The 23,233-nt window shown below is 39.6% G+C and overlaps 4 protein-coding genes across 7 annotated transcripts in view; all 4 read right to left on the reverse strand.

Annotated features, from left to right (window-relative positions):
* Nucleotides 1–2,666: 2,666 nt before the first annotated feature.
* On the reverse strand, nucleotides 2,667–6,098 carry LOC116844710 (troponin C, isoallergen Bla g 6.0201-like). The gene is made up of 5 exons (XM_032816615.1): nucleotides 5,956–6,098; nucleotides 5,664–5,691; nucleotides 5,433–5,576; nucleotides 5,053–5,304; nucleotides 2,667–4,318 (listed from the first exon to the last, which is right to left on the reverse strand). Exons 1-5 carry the CDS (start codon nucleotides 5,956–5,958, stop codon nucleotides 4,284–4,286), a joined length of 462 nt encoding a protein of 153 aa, XP_032672506.1. The 5' UTR covers nucleotides 5,959–6,098; the 3' UTR covers nucleotides 2,667–4,283.
* Nucleotides 6,099–7,334: 1,236 nt separating this feature from the next.
* Nucleotides 7,335–9,380, reverse strand: LOC116844712 (troponin C, isoallergen Bla g 6.0101-like). Its single transcript, XM_032816617.1, has 5 exons — nucleotides 9,222–9,380; nucleotides 8,949–8,982; nucleotides 8,660–8,803; nucleotides 8,109–8,363; nucleotides 7,335–8,023 (listed from the first exon to the last, which is right to left on the reverse strand). Exons 1-5 carry the CDS (start codon nucleotides 9,222–9,224, stop codon nucleotides 7,998–8,000), a joined length of 462 nt encoding a protein of 153 aa, XP_032672508.1. The 5' UTR covers nucleotides 9,225–9,380; the 3' UTR covers nucleotides 7,335–7,997.
* A 1,759-nt stretch (nucleotides 9,381–11,139) lies between these two features.
* Nucleotides 11,140–13,682, reverse strand: LOC116844682 (SLIT and NTRK-like protein 4). Its single transcript, XM_032816545.1, has 4 exons — nucleotides 13,668–13,682; nucleotides 13,580–13,599; nucleotides 12,876–13,119; nucleotides 11,140–12,556 (listed from the first exon to the last, which is right to left on the reverse strand). Exons 1-4 carry the CDS (start codon nucleotides 13,680–13,682, stop codon nucleotides 11,168–11,170), a joined length of 1,668 nt encoding a protein of 555 aa, XP_032672436.1. The 3' UTR covers nucleotides 11,140–11,167.
* Nucleotides 13,683–14,037: 355 nt separating this feature from the next.
* The window catches only part of LOC116844737 (leucine-rich repeat-containing protein 15), a 112,870-nt gene continuing 103,674 nt past the window's right edge, over nucleotides 14,038–23,233 (reverse strand). For all 4 annotated transcript variants that reach the window (XM_032816696.1, XM_032816697.1, XM_032816695.1 and 1 more), the window contains 3 exons: nucleotides 21,583–21,763; nucleotides 21,275–21,414; nucleotides 14,038–20,446 (listed from right to left, as the gene is read on the reverse strand). In XM_032816696.1, coding sequence (XP_032672587.1) covers nucleotides 20,175–20,446; nucleotides 21,275–21,414; nucleotides 21,583–21,763 — 593 coding nt within the window. In that variant the 3' untranslated portion in view covers nucleotides 14,038–20,174. The remainder of the gene's footprint in view (nucleotides 20,447–21,274; nucleotides 21,415–21,582; nucleotides 21,764–23,233) is intronic.

Consider the following 23,233-nt stretch of genomic DNA (forward strand, 5'->3'; position numbering starts at 1 on the left):
TTTCCCAACAAATTTTACTTTGTGTTGACTTGATCAAATTAAGAATATTTTTGTATAGTAAAAGTACATGCATAAATGAAATAGGGCATTCCTGCCTCAAAGATGAAAACAATGTGGAACTATTGCTATCGTGATACTGATTTCATTTTTCAAAAATTACAGCGTGCTGACTGCTCCAATTTATATGATAAAATTACGTACGAAAATAAAGTGTAACATTGGTCAGTGCGAAATAAAAATGATATCTCAAATTATCGTTGCTAATTATATTGAAAACTCAAATAATAGGTAACGTATTTTTCAAAAAATTATTCGCAAATTACGCTTGCGTCTACAACAAAAGAGTTTTTCTCTAAAAACTCTTCCTTTAATGCACCCAGTACACAAACGGTTTGAAGAATTTATTAGAAAAGTAGCAAGAGCCTATTTTGGAAAGAATGCAAATATCGGCAACGTGGCATTCACATTTACATAACGTCTATGTGTAAGAAAATTGAAATGACAACGTAGCACACACACTTGCATAACGTCTGTGAAAAGATAGTAACGGTATTATGTTAGCGCCTATTTGATGATCGTTTTTATTCTATAAGTATCTATGTGTACATAAATTCGATATTGTCGGTAAATGATGATGACTTTTTTTACTTTTTGATGATCGCTCTACGTTATCGACGTTTATCAATTTCGTCGTTCGCTCCGGCATTTCCTTAAGATTAAAATACGATCTCAAGTGCGAAGTAAATTTATATACGAGGGTGGTCTGAAAAGTTTCCGACCTCAACGTGAAGATAGCAGCACTTGTAAATAAAAGCTAGTGAATTTCGTTGTTCATCTGTTGACAGTTACTCACCGAAGTTTCAGCCATTTTGGACTCGCAGTTGTTATGTAACAGTCGTTTGAGTAAGTTGATGTGAGTGTTTTTGTGAAAATGGACAAAATCGAGTATCGAGCTGTCATTAAATATTTGTTTTTGAAAGGCAATACGCCTACGCAAATCAAAGATGAGTTGGATTCTGTGTATGGGGACTCTGCACCATCATTTACGACAGTGAAATTTTGGGCCGCTGAATTTAAACGTGGCCGTAAGAGCTTGGGAGACGATGAACGTTCAGGACGTCCAAAAACTGCAACTACCGACGAAAACATCGCCAAAGTTCACCAAATGGTGCTAGACGACCGCCGAATTAAAGTGAGAGAGATAGCAGAGGTTATGAACATGTCAAAAGAACGTGTTTGTCGCATATTAAATCAACATTTAGGCATGAGAAAGCTGTCCGCGCGTTGGGTGCCGCGTTTGCTCACGTTAGACCAAAAACGTGTTCGAATGAACATTTCCAACGCTCTGTTGGAGCAGTTTAGGCGCAATAAATCCGAGTTTTGGCGCCGATTAATTACTGTAGATGAAACTTGGATACACCATTATACGCCTGAAACAAAAATACAGTCCAAACAGTGGACTGCAAAGGGGGAACCGGCTCCAAAAAAAGCAAAAACTGTTTTTTCGGCTGGGAAAGTGATGGCGACTGTTTTTTGGGATAGTCATGGAGTTATTTTAATCGATTATCTTCAAAAAGGAAAAACCATTACAGGAGCATACTACGCATCATTACTTGACAAGCTGAAGGCAGAACTTGCGGGAAAACGGCCACATTTGCAGAAAAAGAAAATCCTGTTTCACCAAGACAACGCACCGTCTCACACCTCAGCGGTTGCCATGGCGAAAATCCACGAATTACGGTTTGAACTGCTTGACCATCCACCTTACTCACCAGATCTAGCCCCAAGCGACTTCTTTTTGTTCCCTCATCTAAAAATTGCGCTCGGAGGACAGAGATTTTCGTCAAATGAAGAGGCAATCACCTTCGTGAACAATTATTTTGCAGAGAAAAACGCCGAGTACTATTTCGACGGGTTACAGAGATGGGAGCATCGCTGGGAGAAGTGTGTAGATTTACAAGGAGACTATGTTGAAAAATAAAAAACAATTTTCAGAAAAAATGACTTGTATCTTTGTTAGGTCGGAAACTTTTCAGACCACCCTCGTAGTTATCAGTTAATCGAGCCAAGGCAGTGAAAGGAGAACTTTTCTTCCGTATAAATTATTTCGAATGACGTGCTGTTTATCGAAATATTCCGGATAATCAGAAGTAGAAATCGGGATAATCGGAAGTAGAAATCAACGTAAAACGGAAGTTTAATTTCTACTACAGGGTATACGAGGTATACGAGGCGATCATTTATCTTATCTTTACATTCCTGATAGAAAATTTCGCGCATAATCAATGCGCGAACACAGGCCAGAATTCAGTTTCACAGTTTCTCGTTTGACGAAAGTAAATGTACACTTGCAAATGCTACACGATATTTTATAAGACTGCACATTAAGACGTCAAGCAACTACGTTGGACGATTTAACATTTTATATTTTTCATTCTGTGGTGATAAGCTCGGAAGTATGAAATTACAGTTTGTAGGAGAAATAAATTTTTCTTTAGATTGTTATGTTTTAAAAGACGGAACACGGCTCGCGTATATTTTTTACATAAATATAAAAATTTGCGCGTGCGTATTGTTTTATTTGTAAAAATATTGTTGATATTTGTAAAAATATTTTGATAAAAGATGCCTAGTATGTCGAACCACTGGTAATGAACGTTATTAGATTGTTTTCAAAATTTGTTTATTACTGATAAAACTAACGATTTTTCATATACATACTGGGATGCGGAAACATCCGAAAACATCATCAAATCGATAATCAATGGGTTGGTCCTTGCGTCAACTTATTAATATTTTAACCTATCGCATGTGAGATCGCGCTCTCTCATCATGTAAGCATATAAAGTTAAGACATTTCTTCTTAAGACGTTTCTTCTGCAAACCACATTTTCATAGTATCGAGTTGATTATGCGTTGAAACTAACTAATTCCCATGTTCGTATTCTTGCCGTCTCCCCTCGAAGCGCGTTGGGTCATCGGGACATAAAATTGCGACACTTGAAGTTTCATTGACTCCAACGAATAATTGTTCTCCGTGCGAGATACAAGTCTCTACGTATAATGAGCGGGACTATCGGGCTAGTTGTTTTCATGCGAAACAGATTAGTGCGCGACGTGAGAATCGCGGTATAATTCCCTGACTAAGACAGTTCGAATACCCGATTTGGTAAGACCTCGCGCAGCGTGATTGCACGCGCCGCGACGTTTATTGCCGTACTTATTATTACGTGATTCAATCTCAGGACGGAAATGCCACTGGACAGCTGGTAAACATTATGAACGCCTGCGGTTTTTCTAGTTTACTTTAGTCGCGTGAATCTATTGCTATTTCTATCATTGTTCTTACTGCGTTGCGCAAATCTCGTTACACTGGGGGATCATGTATTCTTTTCTCTCATAAAAATTGCGTATATTTGAAGTAACGTATAAAGTCAAAGTGCAAAGGACTATTTTACGATTGTTAATTTCGAAGTGCATAATTTTTAACGAATGAAAGCGATATCCAGAGAACGTTGGAGTCGCCGAGCGGCAATTTGCGGTGAGTGAACGTGGCAATTCGCCGACTTAATTTTCTTTTTATTGGAGAAACATAAAATTTGTCGTAGCGACACGATCGACGCGAAGAAACCGTATGAAGAAAGCGCCTTGCGCACTTGAACGCTTTGCGCTACTTTGCGCACGGGGTAATATCGTCCAGGCGCGCGCGACGTTCGCGCGTTAAAGATCAGACGATATCTATACGCAGACACACGAGACACTTAGTAATTTATCGCGCGCGATTTATGTAATTACCGCGAGCCCCGATACTTTCACGCATAAACCCACGGAATGAAATCCCGGTGATATTCGTGTGCGACGGGAAAATTATAACTTTCCACGTGAACGTAATCAACGATTAGGAATAATTGCGTCGGAGCTTTGGCCGTGTACTCGTTTCGCCGCGACGATGAAATTTGCATCGCTGCCACTTTATTCGCGCCGAACGCTGTTCCGATTTATCAAGTTGTTCCGAAGGCGATTCCATTTTCACTGCTTCTGGCGTCGATCGAGAACGCCTGGAAGCCTTCACTGATCTTCGTCTTAGATGATGAAAGCCACCGGCCGTCCGCCAACGATACCGCGGATGATCGTAAACGTCCAATTTGCCGCTCGGCCGTGGTTTTAGTTTGCAGAAGCGTGCGTTGGGACGATGAAAAAGGAACGCACTCTCGCGGTTGTTGCCAATTGCACGGTAAACTTCCAGCCTTGGAGAGTGCCCATCTTCATTATCCTTGCTCGTCTTAGTCGTCGCCGCCCGTCATGACTTCCATAAACTCTGAAAGCGCGCAAAACGCGGTGAGCGTTAGTATAATCAGGCGGCGCCTTGTGTTTCCCGCGGGCTGCGAACTTGGCGAACTACCTGAGGCGAGAGACTTATTGAATGTTCGATCGACTTTGCTATTAGCACTAGCTACACGCCGACGTTGACGTACGCGAAACGAATTTCCTTGGCTCAGGGCTTTGTAACTCGAGCGGATTTTAAATGAACTACTTGACTTCCGAGACGTGTCGTGTGTTGTCTTATCTTGCAAATTACACTTGTTAGGTAAAGCCTGCGGGATTTCTTAAGTATATTATTTTAAGCACGTGCTGTGCTCTTTGTAATTAATGACTGACAACTTTGGAATGTTTCTCGAGTATGCACTGTTGTGTAGTGTCAGATGTGTAAATTTTTGCGTAATTTAAAATACCAACAGTAGTTGATAGCTGTAGGTACAAAATATTTTCAGTGCACATCTCCCATGTTACAATAATATAAAATATACATTTTATGTATAATTAATGTAATGATTTTATGTATAATAATATATAATAATGTATGACTAATTATACAGTTTTTTTTAAACACCGGGTTTGGAAATTAAATTCTCAAGAGTTAGTTTAAATATTAGCTCATTAGTATTGATTAGTTACAACAACATGCAGATTAGGTTTCCTTATGCGGGATTAATGAGTAGTCAGCGTATCGCGCGATGCTAAAAATATAAGAAGCTCCGTGAAAAGAAATACCGTCAAAGTCGAGGGTCCCTGAACCGTCAGCGTCGATTTCCTCAATCATTAAGTCGAGTTCCTCCGGCGACAGTTTGTCATCTAGTTCGTGAAGAATGCCGCGAAATACTTCAGTGGTTATATAGCCGTTACCCTCTTTGTCATACAATCGGAATGCATCTCGTAATTCTTTCTGCAGTGCTTCCGTGTCTTCTTCTACTAAGAATCTAGCAGACAACGTGCAAAACTCTTCGAACTCGAGTTCTCCGGAACCTATTAACAGTAGAGATATGCGCATAAAAAAGTCAAGCATGCAACAGCAGATAATAGCATAGTTGAACGAACATTCGTTAAGTCCTCTCGCTTAAAGTGGCGAAAGAACGTTGTAGCTTTCCACTCACCGTCTTCGTCTACTTCCCTAATGATGTCCCCTAGCGTCTTTTCGTCCAGGTTGTAGCCCAACATGCTCAATATCGTGCCCACCATGTCGGTACCGATGCAGCCCTTCTTCTCATGATCGAAAGCGTCGAAGGCTTTCTTCAGAACTATTTGGGGAAATAATAATTTAATATTTCAGACATTCTTGCACACACAAACACACACCCTGATAAATTTTACAAAGGTATACTCACGAGCTATTTGGTCCTTGGTTAGGTCATCCTGCAATTGTCAAAAAAATACTGTCAGCGATTATCCAAGATATCAATATTGTCTCACTTTCGTCATAAATATGACATTTTCAAATAACAAAAAGAATTAAAATTGACCTCTTTACACATGAAAAATTAAAAATTTTCATTTCAATCAAGTTTATTCGTTACACGAACTTTAATTGTGCGTTTGTTTACTGTAATTTGTGTTGCGAGAACGCTGTTTCGCTGTTTAGAGAATTATTCTCGTGTTCGTAAAAGTTCAGAGACTTACCATGGCGATGTTAGCTATACGCGCTTCCCACGGTACGTTGGCGTCGACGGTTTATCGGAGTATGCACCAGATTCTAGCCGTGGACTTCTGTTTTAAGTGGTCATAACGATGATTCCCCTGGCACGTGATTGAACAGGTAGTAGTACCTACATCCCAAGTCTAGTGGTTTTCAAATTCATCGAGGACGCTCGCCCCACTACGGCTCCATAAACGCGCTTCAATTGTGCAGTCTCGCGGCAACATACCTAACTTCGAGAATCACTCATGCCTTTAATAGTCATACGTTCGATTAGTCGACGAGTGTTCCAAAAATCTTGACGTTCCTGCATTCGCGGAATTAATGGGAGCGTGTTGCGCACGATCAATCATGATCGCGATGATTAACTGCGATACGAGTCGTTTGACATTCGGATGCAGCTGCATCGATTCCATTAAAGTTTATTTGATGTTTAATCTTAAAGTACTTTAATTACGGTAAAATAGTCTCGAGTCTTTTTTGGCGGAAGGCCGTTGATGCAACGCTTTATACTATTATTATTGATTGCCCACGTCGCCGCAATAATCGAGACCTCACAAGCGACCCATTATGAAACATTGTAATGTCTCGGAACGCCGAAATTTATGAGCGGCACGATGTGTGACTGGTTACGTGAATGCAACAATAGACAGACAGAGTTGGCTCATGGCCGGAGACAGTATAGACGGGTAAGACAGACCCAAGACGGTTCTATGCAGCAACCCGTGCGCGTCTTTATTCTTAGACTCCTAATTATAAGCTCATAAAGCCCGGCTACTATTATATTTAGGCGATTTTATCGTCCATTCCGGAATACTACCGTTTGCTGTCGTGCTCATTGTCGAGCTCTCCCGAAGCACGCGCTACTCCGTCCCAACCAAGTTCACAATAGATTATGATTGCTATTACAACATCGGATGTGTAACGTCGCGACTGGTGCGTGCGAAGCACGTGCACCGCCACTGCCAACACGCGCAGGTTATATTTTCAGATGTGCACTGATGACAGCTACAATTAATTGCAGGCTCTCTAAGATACAGTGAAAGATTACGGAGAGTCGTAAGAGCACCGCGTTTTCTCATGAACACACACACACACACACACACACACACACACACACACACACATTGAAACAAAATATGAAAAAAGAATAATTGTTTCCACGTTAAGATATTCGTAATTTTTAGAAACAATCTGCTACATACTAGAAAGGTCTTGTGAATAATAAAGTATAGTAATCTTTTATTAATTTATAAATATTTCTAATCGACTTTAATTAATTTTTTATTTCAAGTTTTATGTGTTTTCACGAAAAAAAAACACGAAAAAAATGATACGTGTTAAACAGAAAATAACAAGGAGGTCTGAATAAAGTCTTTTTATTAAATATTATTTTTCATTTGTATACTTCTCTATGAAATATACTTCTCTATGATTTTTTGAGTTTTTTTTATTTTATACATATTCTGTGTGATATAGTCGATTCGTTAAATTTTATTTCTGTATATATTTTGCTTTATTACTTCTTGTGTCGGATATACAATTATACGTGACGTGGGCAAAGTGCATTACAAAATATTTCAACGTTTGATAAAATTACAATTTACATTTGGCAACGCATGTGCCAAAATCCTGGCACAAAGGACAGAGTGTGCAAGCTAATGGATATATAAATTCCACGATACCAATTATTGTCGCTTTTATACTACAAATGTTATGTCAAAGTTTCTTTCCTGACTTATATTCAACATAAATACGTACGAACATAGATATTCCTGCGTATTGTTTCGTTAAAAAATCTTCGAGTCTCTCTATTCTCTCAATCCCCATCCTTTCGCTTTATAACATCCGTATATTTCAAAATTTATATTCTATGGTTATTTCTTGATTATCGGGTAAACTGTACACTCTGCCAACGTCACGTACAACCTCGAGTAGGAGATTTCGGCTTGTTTGCATATACACATTCGTTGTGTTCGACACGTGGGCGATAGACGAGGGATCCGCGTCGTGCCAAAGTCGTAATTTATCCTGTCATGACCTCCATGAATTCTGAAACGTAAACGCCGGATTCGTCAGGTACGCATACGCGAAGACGAAGTGGATTAACACCTGTGCGTTACACGCGATCTCTCACCTTCGAAATCGAGCGTGCCAGATCCATCAGTGTCCACCTCCTCTATGATCATATCAAGCTCCTCTGGAGATAGCGCATCATCCAGTTCGTGAAGGATGTCTCGGAACACGTCGGTAGTAATATAGCCATTGCCTTCCTTATCGTACAATCGGAATGCCTCTCGTAGCTCTTGCTGTACCGCTTCGGAATCGGTATCCTCTTCGAGAAAGCGCGACGCTAACTTACAAAACTCTTCGAACTTTAGTTCGCCAGTTCCTAAAATCCAATATAAATTTTCAATAAGACTCTTCCGAGATTGCCCGTCAGATTTCTTATTTATTCATAAAATCTTCCTGCAATAAAGAACTACGGTATATTTCTGGATCATGCTTTGAGTGAAACATGAACTCAAGAACCTCACTCTGTTTTGTGTAACAAATACATCGTAAGATGCTGCTTTCAATGCAATAGCTAGCTGAATTTTAAAAACTTGCATGTGGTTGACGAATACATAATCGTAGTTTCTTTCTTAGTTCGTGTATACGTTTTTCCGTGTATAATTTTATATTTACCCCATGTGTCAATTTCTGAAATAATATCTGCAAGTTCGTCCGGTGAAACTTCATGACCAAGCATACTCAAAATCGTACCGACCATATCCGTGCTGATACATCCCTTCTTGTCGTGATCGAACGTATCGAATGCCATTTGCAAATCTATTTACGAAAATTAGTTCTTAGACTCTCCTGTGTACGGTATTTCTAAATACGAATCGATAGGCTAATAATTGATTAAAGGATGTCACGTATTATCGTGGTGCTACAAAGCTGATATTGATTTAATACAGAGAAACGTACTTACGAGATATCTGATCTGTGCTAAGCTGAATTTCCTCCTACAATCAAACCAACACCGTTACTCATTAACTTCTTATTTTTCTAAATTTCGGTATCGCAACGTTTCTTTTGAATAAAACAATAGTATTTATCGTTTTCGATTTAATTTGTATTTTTATCAGCAGTAATATAGATACATTTTTTTTTCTTGAAAAACACACAAAACACCGCGAGGAACTTTTCGCGATTATTATTCCGCATTGGATTCGCGCAGTCTGTAAATTTGCACGATAATTACCATATTGTTAAAGAATTCCCGCTTTCTTAAAAAAATCGAGTCCGATGGATTAACCGATCCCTTTTGTGCGACTAACTCACTGCACCGGTGAAAAAGTCATACTGAGCCTTTAGTGAACTAATTAGTAACGCAATACTACAGTTGCACACATAGGTTCGTTGTCAATAGATCACCTCCAATCATGTATTGGATTAAAGTCGCTATAAAAAGATTTTTATTTAGGACGCTCTTTCACGGCTGTCTATTTACGAATTAATTAACACGCTGACTCAGTTGAACACGCGACTTTTCAATTAAAAGTATGAATGCTTCGAAAACTCGATATTCTGCAACATTGCTAATCGTCATGAGATTCGTAAATAAGTCATTCATATGAAAGGGTCGCAACCGCGCGTCCTTTACTGAGGAACATTATAATATTGAGTACATCACTCAGTTATCGATTTCTGTATAATTTTACTTCGACTTTAATTGTAGCGGTTTTTAAATAATAACGGATTTATATTTCCAGCAGCTGATACATATATACATCTGTTGTTCTACTTTTGGAAGTAATATAATCGTACGAAATCCATAATGTACTTTATAATACTTCTATGATGTGTATGATTGCATATATATCGCGAATCAGTTTCACTCTGCGCATTATTCACGAACATGAAAGCGGTTATACGTAGCTGCGTATAATACATATAGCGGTTTAGTATTGGCATTGCATCCTTTTAGAGGATTGCAGTGGATTGCCGAGCGACCACTGCGCGAAAAAATCGTCTGGCAACTATCTTTAACCTCGATATATATATGTTAATCCCCACTGGCCAATCAGATAAAGCTTCGACGTTAAATCGAACTACTGACCTAACAGCTAAAATTAGTCTTGGGTAGAGGGGATCGCTTCATTACAATAATAACCGACTCATTACAGATTACTAAGTTTAGGATGGTTAAAATCGCGATTTCCTATTGATTGTATCGATTTTATTGTACATCTCTTTAGGTCCTCGTGTTTCTCCAAAATATCTTCCTGCAATTCTCTTGATTTATTCCGTCCAGTCAATTTACACAATTTACTCTGTCTGAAATGTCAAATGTAATCAGACGATATATAGAAGCAAACATGCTATTATCATATTATTTTAGCGATTTTATTTTGAAAATATTTTAATTAAATTTTCTAAGCAAATTTGTTTCCGGATTACTGTGTGTGTGTGTGTGTGTTTTAACCCCCGACAACTATATAAAAAGACTAATCATGCTTTAGAATTGTGTAAATCGGGCAATTTTTAAAACGTCGAGATTTGACGTCTTGAATGTATCTTTATTATCGATTTATATCTCTAATTTTTCCATTTTCTCTCGTCTTAAGAACACACAATACTATTATCGTAATCCACTGTGCTTGTTCCCGGAACCTGACATTGACCCATGTGACTTTGGGCTGTTAGCCAGATTTAACCAAGTCCAAAGCGAAACTAGATTTCTGACACATCCATTATCTAACGTCACACAAAATACGTTTAAAGTGGAAATATACACAACTCAAAGCAATTAGAGGAATGCTTTTTCAAACGCCATAATTTAAATATCCAAAATATCTAAAATACTTCTCTCAGTAACTATCTACAATTCTTAGGAAATATAATTATATTTTCACAGTTTTTTAATTTTATGTTTGATTTGAGCAAATTGATTTAAGAAATATTCATTTCGTGTAAGTCGCTAATTATTTTGAACAATATTACCTAATTATTTTTAGCAAAGGAGAATTTAGTAACGTGTAAATCTGTATGATCAGTAAAATATCTTTCCATAATTTATAATAATTTTTATTTTTTTACAATTTTATTTGCTTTTTTATATAGTTTCTTGTAACTATACCAAATTAAATTTTTCGGTGCAAAATTTGGGAGGAAATCCATATTAAATAAAAAAAGAATTCTACATCGTTACACCGTGCACGAATCGGATTTATCCTTGTCCGTGTCCGTCATTATCGATAACGGTTGCGCGACATTAGTATGCGGATGCGGCGGTAACGGCGGCGGTTCGGTTTCTCGGCTTGTACACTCGGATCTTTTGAGTCGCCATGAGTTTAACTGCGACAAGGTCGGCTCGATGCTGGAGATGTAACTCGTGTCTTCACTCGTGTGTATACTCGACGCTGAACTCGTGGAGCTCTTGTCGGTCAAGTTTTGCGCCGGTGGCAGAAGTACGATATACCCATCTTCCTGCAAGTTCTGCGAGATCGTGGGTATCGTGTTCTTGTTTGCGGATTCGATAATGTCGCTTGAAAGTCCCTTCGGCAATACCATGACGTCCAGGTTCCCGCGTTTTACTATCACGATTCGTTTGCTTCCTCGCAGCATCGTGGGATGTCGTCGTACTATGACGAACATTAATACTGCGCTTATAAAACATATTAATATCGACGTGCTTACAAATATACTGATAATTGTGACATTTGACATTTTTACGCACGGTTGATCGTCAGGTTGCTTTTCACTCGTCTTATCTGTCGTTGATGTATTGTCGTATTGATTATAAAAAATCGCGTTCGTGAAGAATTTGCCGGTGTTTTCTCCGGGTAAACTGCAGACCGGAATGTTTTGTACTATCCTCGGGTAAAGTGCCATCATTTCTTGCACCCACATAAGACTGTAATTGCAGTGCCACGGATTGTTGTCCATTAATAGAAGAAAAGTAGAATTCCGCAGAATTATCGAGTCAAACAAACCTTCGGGTAAAGTCTCGATGTTATTGTTGTTTAAAAATATCTGTTTTATAGATTCGGAGATAGGTTCGAATGCATCCACGCAAATAGTTTTTATGCTCGAATATTGTAAATAAAGACTCTCTATCTCGGGAACGCCAGTGAAAAGTTCCGAGTTGATGATCGTGATACGATTGTGTCGTAATGCTAACTCTTTCACATTCCATAAATCGCCTGCTCCCGTGATATTGCGAAGAACTTCCGTATCACTAATAGCGTTCTCGAGTTGAAGATTTGCCAGATTTGTCGCGACGTCCTGAAGTAAATTTTTCTCGGCCTCTTTTATCTCGTTATTCACGATGGAGAGATATTCTAGTTTCGGAAGATGATGAAATGTGGCTTTGTTTAAAGTAGATATGTTATTATCTTTTAATATAAGTTTTGTCATCTTGCTAAATATAGGCGAAGAAAATGCTCCGTCGCTCAACGTTGTCAGGAAGCAATTAATAAGAGTCAATCTCGCAATCTCTATGTCCGTTTTCAACCACTTCTCTTGAAGTTTGTTATCAAAAAATCTCGATTTCTCGAGTGTCAAGTTTATGGTGATTTTCTTGTCGCACTTAACCTATCAAATAATTAATAGCAAAATTAAAGATTTTATTTGATATATTCCCAATTAATAACCCTTTCACCTCTGAATATGTATCTCAAATGTTTGTGGTATTTCAATTTTTAATAATAATTTATTTTTTTATATTTTTATAAATTATTAATATTGCTTAGGCAACAACATTAGTAACAATTATAGGTTTAATTAATATAAAATTGGCAGTAAATTTTATATTTTTCTCCGTACATATCCTTGCAGTAGTGAAAGGGTTAAATTATATTATACTGTCAATATCTTTTTTTCATACTATAATGTTATAATTATAATGATATACCTTGAAAATATCTTCGATGAATGTCCTGATTACTTCTCCTGGATCGAACTCCTCTGGTATGCAAGAACATTTGATGCTCCCGCATGCTGCTTCAATGTCACAATACTTCTCACTGTTATTATATGATCTATTGTGTGATTGATTATGCAGTTGATTTGTGAATATCTCTTGCCGAATGTCGTTCGAAATGCGTCCGATGTCGCAAATTTTTGATCCTTCTTCGTCGCTTTTAGTAGTAAAATAGCTGCTTGCGGCGAGTAACAATAAGACCGCTACAAACATCCGACATACACAGAAACTGCATTCAGTTATATATAATTATTGTGTATCAATAATTGTCAACTTTTATATATCGTGGATTTCGAACATTTTCCGATATTTATTTGAGAAGGGAAAGAATTAAAAAAATCTGGGAAACACGTTGTAAGGGAAACTACTCAGGGAAAACTAATGTTTGTTTTTATATAATCTTATGCATGTAGTAATTCACGTTAATTAAACGGTGGACATATCAAGCATGTATGTTACGTATATCCTTAGAAAATATGGAGTACATTTATCGTTAAAACAAATTCCGACAACCCCAACATTTATAAACTAGAAAAGACACTGAATTTTATTAAATACTTTATTCATACGTATGAATATAATAAATGATTCGTCGTGTTTTTTAATTCGATAATTTTTTTATTAGTTTAACTCACACACTCCTTTGACCAAGGTACTTAAATATGGAACGGCAAAATGTATCTGAAACCGCAAATACCTCCAACAGCGCGTAGATCTCTTTACCAACATCCAAACCATCTCTGATATTGTTGGTCGCGTGCCAGACTTACTATACGATACAGTACGATTGACAGAGCGTGGAACATTTCGTCGAATCTAGAATCGCGGTCTACCTGCAGTCGACATTGATTAACGTTATCGTGCTCTCTTATCGATGTACATATCTCGTATATTGATTGCCATAGAGAAATTTCGATGTATTTCCCCGCCCACGCGTATCTCCTAATTCGATAGCAACGTGCCAATAGACCATCATATTGAATATCTTATTTTATCAGAATTACAAAGAGACTTATTGAAAACATCACGCGCAGCAAGAGATATATTAATAATGTCAAATAAAAGAGGCACAATTAACACACATCACGAACGCTGCTTTTGCTTATGTCAATTTTATTCATTTGAAAGTTTCACATATACACGTTAATTATTAACGACATAATAAACAATGACATATAGACATCAGAATCTGAGTAGACAGCCGAGTTGCGGGCCGATACGAGAAAAATGTTTCATAATACATACATATCACGTAATAATTACCATAATATGACCATATACACGTAACATTATGTAAAGACATATACAGACGAAGTTTGTGTAGGTGTGTGTCACATAATAACCATACATATATATATTTATAACATCGATGTAACATTAGGCGTGATTTAGTCTCGTATGCGTGTATTTGTTTGTGTATAACGCGTCTCATGTCTAAGAGCATTTATGCCGAAAGTTACAGACGCACATATGTGTGTTTGTATTTGTGTGTGTACACATTGAATCAATAACTAATTTTCTTTCTTTACGTCTAATTTTATATGAACTTTAGTTCTTTCATATAATACGTAAGAGTCACGATCTCTCGTTAATTAAAGAGAAGACAGTGAAGAAAGGGGAGTGGGATGCTTGATACTAGATTAACGTTTCATGTTCAACTTGTGTGTGTGTATCTATGTGTACGTGTGTGTAGGCGCGTGCTTACATTGTCGTACGCATGTACGTCGGTGCGTGTTAACACAGAGTACGAGGTTCCTCGAGTCGTGCGAAGAAGCGACATGTGAGCGAGCACCGAGATTATGAAGTTACATCCTTCGATCGGGAGTTAAGCTCCGTTTGTCGTCCCTCACGCGCGGCTGCCATTTGGGATCGTCAATTTCATTCACGCGTTCCACACGAATGTGTCGAGGGTGCGTTCGCGTTCAGGGTATCGCGCGCTATCATACGAAGTAATTACGGCACCGGGTACGCCCGTCGGGTGCGCCGGCAACGATTCGACCACATTGTAAGACGCTGTACAAAAATATCCGCTTATAATAATTAGTAATAATAAACGGCGCACCCGACGAGCTTAGCGCCGGCTTTTCAGCGATATGTCTCGATATGGTTCTGCAGGCTCGACGTCCGCCGATCCGTAACCCTTTCGCTGCAACGCGGCTGTGTTAAGTTAATCAACGCTCGACAGAGCGTACCGTCGTTCGCCGCGTATGCTCCGCACTCAAGGAGATTGTGTTAATTCCTACGAACGTGATTACACGCCGCGAATCTTATCCTCGAGCAAATTTTGTCACGTGTCCCAGTACGGACGATCCGTTGTAAAATCGGATGTTTCGGATGATCAAAAGGCGCGAAGCATCTGATCAGCGTGCGCTGCTGCGATGTTCCGCAACGAAAGAATTAGAGTCACGCGAACCGTGCGTTCCCGTTTCTGCTCTTGTTGTTCTAAAAACCGCCTAAAGATATATTCCAACGCCCGAGCCGGAAGTTCGTCGGCACATTAAGCTTTCGTACGCATCAGCTGTTGGATAATCGACGCGAACGTCGTCGGGAACGTCGTCGTGGAATAATTCGCTGGAATAACGCAGAACTCAGGAAAGAGGTAGTCTCGCGAGAGGGAGTTTCCCTCGTGAGACTATTTGCATATTTCGAGTGTGTTCTTCATCTCGATCGTTACGGCAGCGAAGACGTATGCTGAACTTCTGACTCAGGTGCGATTATGCTATCACGCTAGTTTTACTTTCAAGTCTATTAATTTCTTTTACTTATTTTTTTTTGTAACTTACTGCCGTTCACACACTGCTATTCCTTTATTTACCGGGGAAATCAGGTTGTACCTCAAATGATCACACGCTCATAAATTATTTGCACGCAGTTATGAGAAGAGAAGATTCAATTATTACATATATGTACACAGATATGCCTCGTACGAATCCTAAGCTAAATGTAGGGCCTGCAGAGAATCGCATTCGGCGTATCTTTAATTTTTTCTCTCAACTTACCGGTTACTGAAGATATACTGCTCTATAATTAACGGTAAAATTATACGTATCAAAAGTACGATTAAAAAACGTGAAAGCCGGACATCCTGGATTGAAATAGAAAGCAACTTTTGAAACTGCGATATGCGCCCGGCAGCTTCGTATCGTTATCGACGTAACTTCTTAGAAAAAACATCCAGTGCGTATATGTATATATATATGTATATAAGATATAGGTATATAATATATATCTTTTATGATCGTAATAATGCATAATAATATATATATTATATGCAACGTACATATATGTATATATATATATATATATATATATATGTATATGTTAACAAATAAATTCTCTTAAATCTCATACGTTCACGATATGTATACGATCTTTAGTCGTTATAGCTTCGCCAAGCTTTAAATCGACTTAATTAATCGGTTTATCTTACAAGTAAACTTGGGCGTATAAATGATATGTGTATGTGTTTATGCGATACCGTTGCGCATCGTTTGCCCGCACATTTGAAGGAGAATATCTTTGCTCGTGAATTAAACAACGCGTTTTATCGATCCTACGATATTTCATTGATTTATCTCCAATAATGAGGACACGTAATTTACGGTGTACAAAATATTATCGCGAAAACAGGTCCTTTTACTCCAGACATAAATTCTTCTCTCAGGCATCCCTTAGTCTAGTTTAACGTCGCGAAACTTATTCTCACTCGTACAAATTCTCCTCACCGACTCGCCGACGAGGTAGAACGCCAGGTTGCTAAATTAAGACAAAACCAAGCACGATGACGAAAGAATCATTGGCGATAGCTCCGAAATTCTCCTCCAAAGAGTCAGGCCGTGCCGGTTGATATGCCACCACGCGGCACGTACGTCTTACGATAATGCCTTAGGCTTAATTCTACCTTATCCTTATTATACGTATCGAATAGCAAAACACATGTTACTTTCCACGTTAGCACTGTGATCAGCACTACGTTCCGTGAACGCTTCATCTATCTCTCTCGCGCGGTAGGCTCTCAGCCTCCGCTGAGAAGCGCGTTTCCTCGCCCGATGCACCGTCGGACGTGCTCGCCGTTCAGTGCATCGAAGCGAAGCGTGCGCAACGTGTATTTTCGTACGTCGCGATCTTCCGGATGTGAAGCGCGATCTTCTTCCATTGCTCGTATTGAACAAAAGGGGAAATATTTTGCGGGAGAAACGATACACCTTACGGACCGTTTGCGTTCGGTGCATCGCGATTACGGCGGACACGTGCGTTGCATACGCTTCCTCTCTCGCGAGACGGTGATGCAATTAGCTTAGTTCACGCGCGTGAACGTCGGCGACGAAGTAGCCCGAGTAAAGCTCGTAGGCGTCCGAACGGCCGCGCGTTTGTGCTCTACCGGCTTTAACAAGTGTCGGTTTCCTGTCGAGAGTATATTACGTGTCATCAGCAGTCGTTATCTCATTTCGTGCGATCGGGCCTTTGCAAATCGAGTTAAGTATCGGGGCGATCTCAAGATGTTAGCGACTACTGCGCAGAGACAGTCCGGCAGAAAAGCCGGACGACGAGAGATTTCTCTCACGAGTGTCGCCAATGTCATTCGCATTTTAATCTTTGGAGTCGGACGCGAATACAGCCTCTTCGCCGATTTCTTCAAAACGTGTAAATTTCGCGAAAATTACTCTTCCATGTTAGATCATTCATGGAAGCCGGTAGAATGATCCGTCTGCTAAAAGTTTAATCGCACAATTAATGAAATATTGCCTTGCCGTTCAATCGTAAACGACAACCAATTGTGCTGGACAACAATGTAAATGCTTCTCAGTGAAAATATCAATCCTGAATGATTTTAACGTACTAAACACGAATATCAGCATATAAATTTCTAATTGGCTCTCGTTTAAAACATAAGTCAACATGTAATCCGTAGTAAAGGTAGTATTATATAACATCTACTAAAACCGAAATACCCTGAAGAATTACGAAAATACTATACTACAATAATATTATACTACAATACTATACTTCGGAAATGTTTATTTGCACTCATTGCATAAAAATCGTGCAGTATATGATATTAATGCCAAACGCGCGTGTCTAATATTTTTCGTTTTAATTACATCTGGAAAACAAAAAATCATACCAGAGGAAAACCAAATGCATTTTAAAGCTAAATAATTTAATTTAATTAATGAAATTTTTAGGAAAAAAATTTGCTGCCGATCCTATGACGTCATGAAAATCCTAACAATTATCGTTTCTGGCATTTTCATCGCCATTTTTCTTAAAATTGTAATCTAATAGCTAAATTTGAGAACAAATTCGTGTTTAGCAGAGAAAAATACATCGGAAATGACTATCTACGTTCGTGAAGCGAAGAAATTTTGTTAACTACTAGTGTTATTACTCATAACAGATTTGACAAAATCGCGAGGATAGACGTACGAAATAAATAACGATTTGAAAATCTCGGAAGATCGTGACGTACGGGAGCGGGGCGGGAGGGGAGGCGCGAACATTCTGGAGCATAACGACGATTTGCAGCACCCGTGTTCAACAGGAACGTATTGATATGTATACGACGAGCGAGCCAGAACCGCCTAGTGGCGACTGCCTTCCGGCCACTCGAATCCTAGTGATTACACTACGCCTCGCGTCTCGCGAGCTTAACAGATAACCACGAAATAATTGGCAACGATGTTGATATGTAACGTTCCGATGAAGAAAACTCGCGCGCTCCTCGCGACACGAGCATTCTTCGGTCCACCGGTCGATCGCGCGATCGACCTTCGATCATAGTGGTCGCTCAGAATCTATACTATCGAACTGTACGAGCACTTGATTGCCAGATAACAACGATTGGATATGTGTTCTATTGCTTGCTGGTTTTCGCTTAGACTGAAGTCGCTCCGATAAGAGTTGTCGCGAGTGGGCTCGAGATCGCGGTTAAAACAGTTCGCCGTGTGCTCGCGATTAGCGTCGTCTGTAATTCGATCGTAGAGCATCTGAGAGTCCCATTAATAACAGTGATTTCATCAGCAATAAATTCGCCGTCTCGGCAAGCGTGTGCATCTCTCTCTCCTACGCGTCACTCATCGCGTTATATCTAGCGGCCGGTCATGCCACGTCTATGATATAATCGTTACGACACGCGGCAATCGAACGGGATGGTGCTTCGTTGCGAGCTAACTTACCGCGATGATGAACTTTTGTTAACGCGGCTTGCCTACGTTCCGCGCGCTCGATCGTACGAACGCGACGAACAGATCTGTGTGGACGTGCCGAACTTTTAAGCGCATTTCGCCGCGAAAATAAATTAATTCGCATTGCAGAGCATCTCGGGGTATGGACCCGCAAACAAAGCGTCTGAGAGATTCAGGATCACGATCAATTAGAGTCCAAATTCCTCGGTAACACTACCTCTCTGTCTCGGCGAATAAAGTCGATAATGATCGCGTGTACTCAAGATTAATCGAATCGAGTGAACGATAGAGGCCTTTCCGGTGGAACCGGCCAGTGAAAGTAAATACCGCGGAAATCCGGAAGAATGTAAAGCACTCAGTTCTCAAAAAGTCGATTGTCGCGGTTACCAAGCATCACGTCTGATTGTCCATGCGCATCGCATGGACGCGCGTCTGCCATGAGAAAGCGACGGTCCACGGATATCGGTCCTTGTACGTCCGTTGTACGCGAAAAGTAAGAAAGCAACTTCTCGAACGGCGGAGGAATCACAATCAGCCATTCCTCCAGCCGTCGCGCCAAACAATTGCGATTCATTTAATGATTGCCGTTTCGGGAGTAACGATGCCGTCAACTAGCGCTCGACAAGATCTCCTACAATTCAAGGCATTCGATCGATCGTGACATCACGATAACGCATCGACTTTTCGTGTCGTAGCTCTCCTCTGTCATTTGGACGACAGGCCGCGTTTCACCACTTGTATGCCGAGTTGTCGCGCGATGACATACGTGACAAGGTCACGTTGATCTTCGCAGAAGGCCGCTTCCACGTCGACGAGAGCGGTCTGGAATCATGACGCGTCTCCGCCGTCGCGTCACGATTCTACCCCGGGAAATAAATAGTAAGGGAAATGCTTTTCTCGTCGTGGCGAACGAGGAGGTTAAAGTAACGAATAGCGCGCTGTGCGGCAGCGTTACCGGTGAACGCGATCGTTAAACGTCTCGTCGGCGTCGAAACGAAAAGTCGATGGCGCACTCCAATCGCGAAGTCGCGCTTCTCCCGCGGGATTACGCTAAAACGGCGGCGACGATTATCAGCGGTAGAGTCGCGTCAACGTACACTTTACACGCGACTGACGCCGACGAGATCCTGCCGGCGTTCTTGCCCACGTTGCAACCCATCCTCTCGAGCGGGATATTCTGCACGGAGTACTCGCGGTGTTCCGAGGACATCATGCAGACCGTCCGCTTCTTCGACATCATCTCGTCGTCCTTGTCACGCAGATTCCCGAGCCAAACGGAGTACCACCGTAGCTGGCAGTTGCAAATCAGAGGATTATCTGCGCGCATAGGGAAACGGGACGATAAGAAAAATAAATGAATGTCGCGCCGAGACGGAAATTCGCGTGCGCTGCACATTGAAGTGTGTTATTGTCGGACGCATAAGTGCGTACGGTAAAAGTGCCTAGACATTAACAACATTGGTACCTGGACATTCTTATTTTGGTTTTTAAATACAAATATTTCAACTTTCAACGTAAAATATACGTGTATATATATATATATATATATATATATATATATATATATATATATTCTATATTTTTTTGAAATTTTAAATAATTATATTTAAAGGCTTAAACAATAAGAATGTCCAGTGTTATTAGTAATATCAGTGTTATCAGACATCGATACTTTCACCTAGATTTGGCTGGAGCTCTTTTTACACATTTTTTGCGGTCTTAAATCACGTCATTTAACATATATAAAACGTGTGAATTGTAATTTAATGTGTTTAAACGTATCAAGTGATGTGACTTAAATCGATAAGAAACATGGGAAAAGAGATTCAGTCAAAGTAACACACTTGGATTTACAACGTGAATCCTCTCGTTAAACTATTCACGTCTCCACGGCCAATTAACGAACGGTCACATTAACCGACGATTATGCGCAACGTAATTTAACTGGATAATTCGTTCCGCTACGTAATGGGACTTTTATGCGGTGAATGAAGTATGTATCAACGACTGGTACGATATATTTTATTCGTGCTTTGGCTACTAAGTAGTTCACGGTGTGATCCGGATAGAAAGAATTAAGGGGATCATCGTACGTTTAAAATAACGCTAGCGTCGGCGTTACGCTAAAGAGAAACGATACGTTACCCGTGATATCGATATGACGTAGAGTGTCGACGATGTTCTCCGTGACTTCTTCTTGAATGTTCGTGAGTTTGTTGTTTTGCAAACTCAAAGTTTCTAGCGAATTGAGGTTCTCGAATACCAGGGGCGGGAGCTCTTTGATCCTGAAAAAGTAGCGTAATTATATATTCACATTAATACATGTGCAATCCATCGATCGTTATTGTCGAGAATCTTGAGAGGTGCGCACGACCGATCGATTATCTATTTCAACGTTTTCCTTCGATCGAGATTCTCAAGTCGCCCGCGGTATACGGAGGAACGTGTATTACAAATTTTTCTGTAGATTGAGGAAAGTGATGGAATCGCCGTAGCCCGTGAAAGCATCCTCCGGAAGTACAGTGATGTTGTTCGACCGTAAGTCCAAGTGCCGTAAGCGATGCAAGCGTCGCAGAGCGTCGCTTGGTACCGAATGCAAATTATTATCTCCCAGTCTCAAATATTGCAGATTATCTGAAACGAGCGATTGAGGCGATTATGGAAGGAAGAATGCGCTGAAAAGAATGTGAGTGTTTCGGTCGACGAAAGGCGACATTGTTGGAATTTTCTCGTTAAAATTTTTTGGTTATTAGTTCGTCGCAAAGCAGTCGATTGATTCTGCCGCCTGACGGTACGAGTAACGTAATTAAACGATCGTGAGAGTATAAAACATGGATATTAGAAAAAGCGACGGCAATCTAGCTCACAGCAGATAGATTCGTTACGCGAAGAGCATTAATAATAATTCCCAAGAGTCGCGACACGCTCAAATGTCTTCAAATCGATTGTAGATAGTCGTAATCAAATCGAGTTGCCGTAACGGCAAATAAACGCAAATCCATCGGGAAGAATTTATGCAAGCGTAGATTGAGTGCTCCATCCGAAAGCTTCAAACAGAATCCGTAAGCGTCACGAGATAATATTTGCGCGTAGAACGAGAAGCATCGTGCAATGAATCCACCTAATTGACGCTTAATAACAAATATAAAAAGTCTAATAAATATAATTTCTTATCGAGTCGAAATTTTGATCCTATATTAAACTTTGAATTCTGCAACATAGTAGAAACTAAGTTAACAAGATAGGTTTAATTCTAATGATACAATTTACTCCTTCTTTGACTCTGATGATGTCCGAAATTTCTCTTTTCATTTCTTTTAGCCTTCGAAATAAGTGTTGAATGGAATAAGGAGGCTGAAAATAAGATCAAAATTTCAACTCGAGTTTAATTTACCGCGTGCCACGATTGCCTGTCGGCGATGCAATCGGTTCCTTTGGGTATGAGTATAAACGAACGAGCGACACTTTACAAACTACCCCTCGTCGCGTCGCGTCGCGTCCGACGAGCGCGTGAACTCAACTATCTAGATAGCAGTGTTTCAACAAAGTACTATTTTTTTCAGGTGAACCAACGGCTTTAGTGCTTTCGGCGATTCGATCAAACGTTGTCAAGTTCGCGAGTGATAAAATAACACAGATACACAGACAAAGTCACACAGATACGCTGTTCAAAGTAAGCGTTAAAAATCAAAGTATTCTTTGATTTTCGAAAAACAATGCCAAAATATATTTCATCTTCTAATAATAATATCGCTCTTATATTTCCCGCGAATCATTGCCTGATAATTAATTATACGTTCGATTGTATCTCGGTCGAAATTTATTTTATTTTATTTTCAGCTTTATTATTCCATTAAATATCTATTTTAATATTCTGAAACCTACTCCACATACCTCATCAACATCAAACACACATCTTTTGATTCTACATGGAAAAAAAATTTGCTAATATATGGACAACTAAAAGTATTAACTGCAGGAGCAAATTTTTTTGCTTTCATAGCAAAGTTGTGATAGCTAAAAGATTTGCTAATATATATATTAGCTAATATATATATATATATATATATATATATATATATATATATATATATATATATATAT

This window comes from Odontomachus brunneus, unplaced genomic scaffold (assembly GCF_010583005.1).
Source record: "Odontomachus brunneus isolate Ranch 3 - 2012 unplaced genomic scaffold, Obru_v1 Obru_scaffold_045, whole genome shotgun sequence".
NCBI lineage: Eukaryota > Metazoa > Arthropoda > Insecta > Hymenoptera > Formicidae > Odontomachus > Odontomachus brunneus.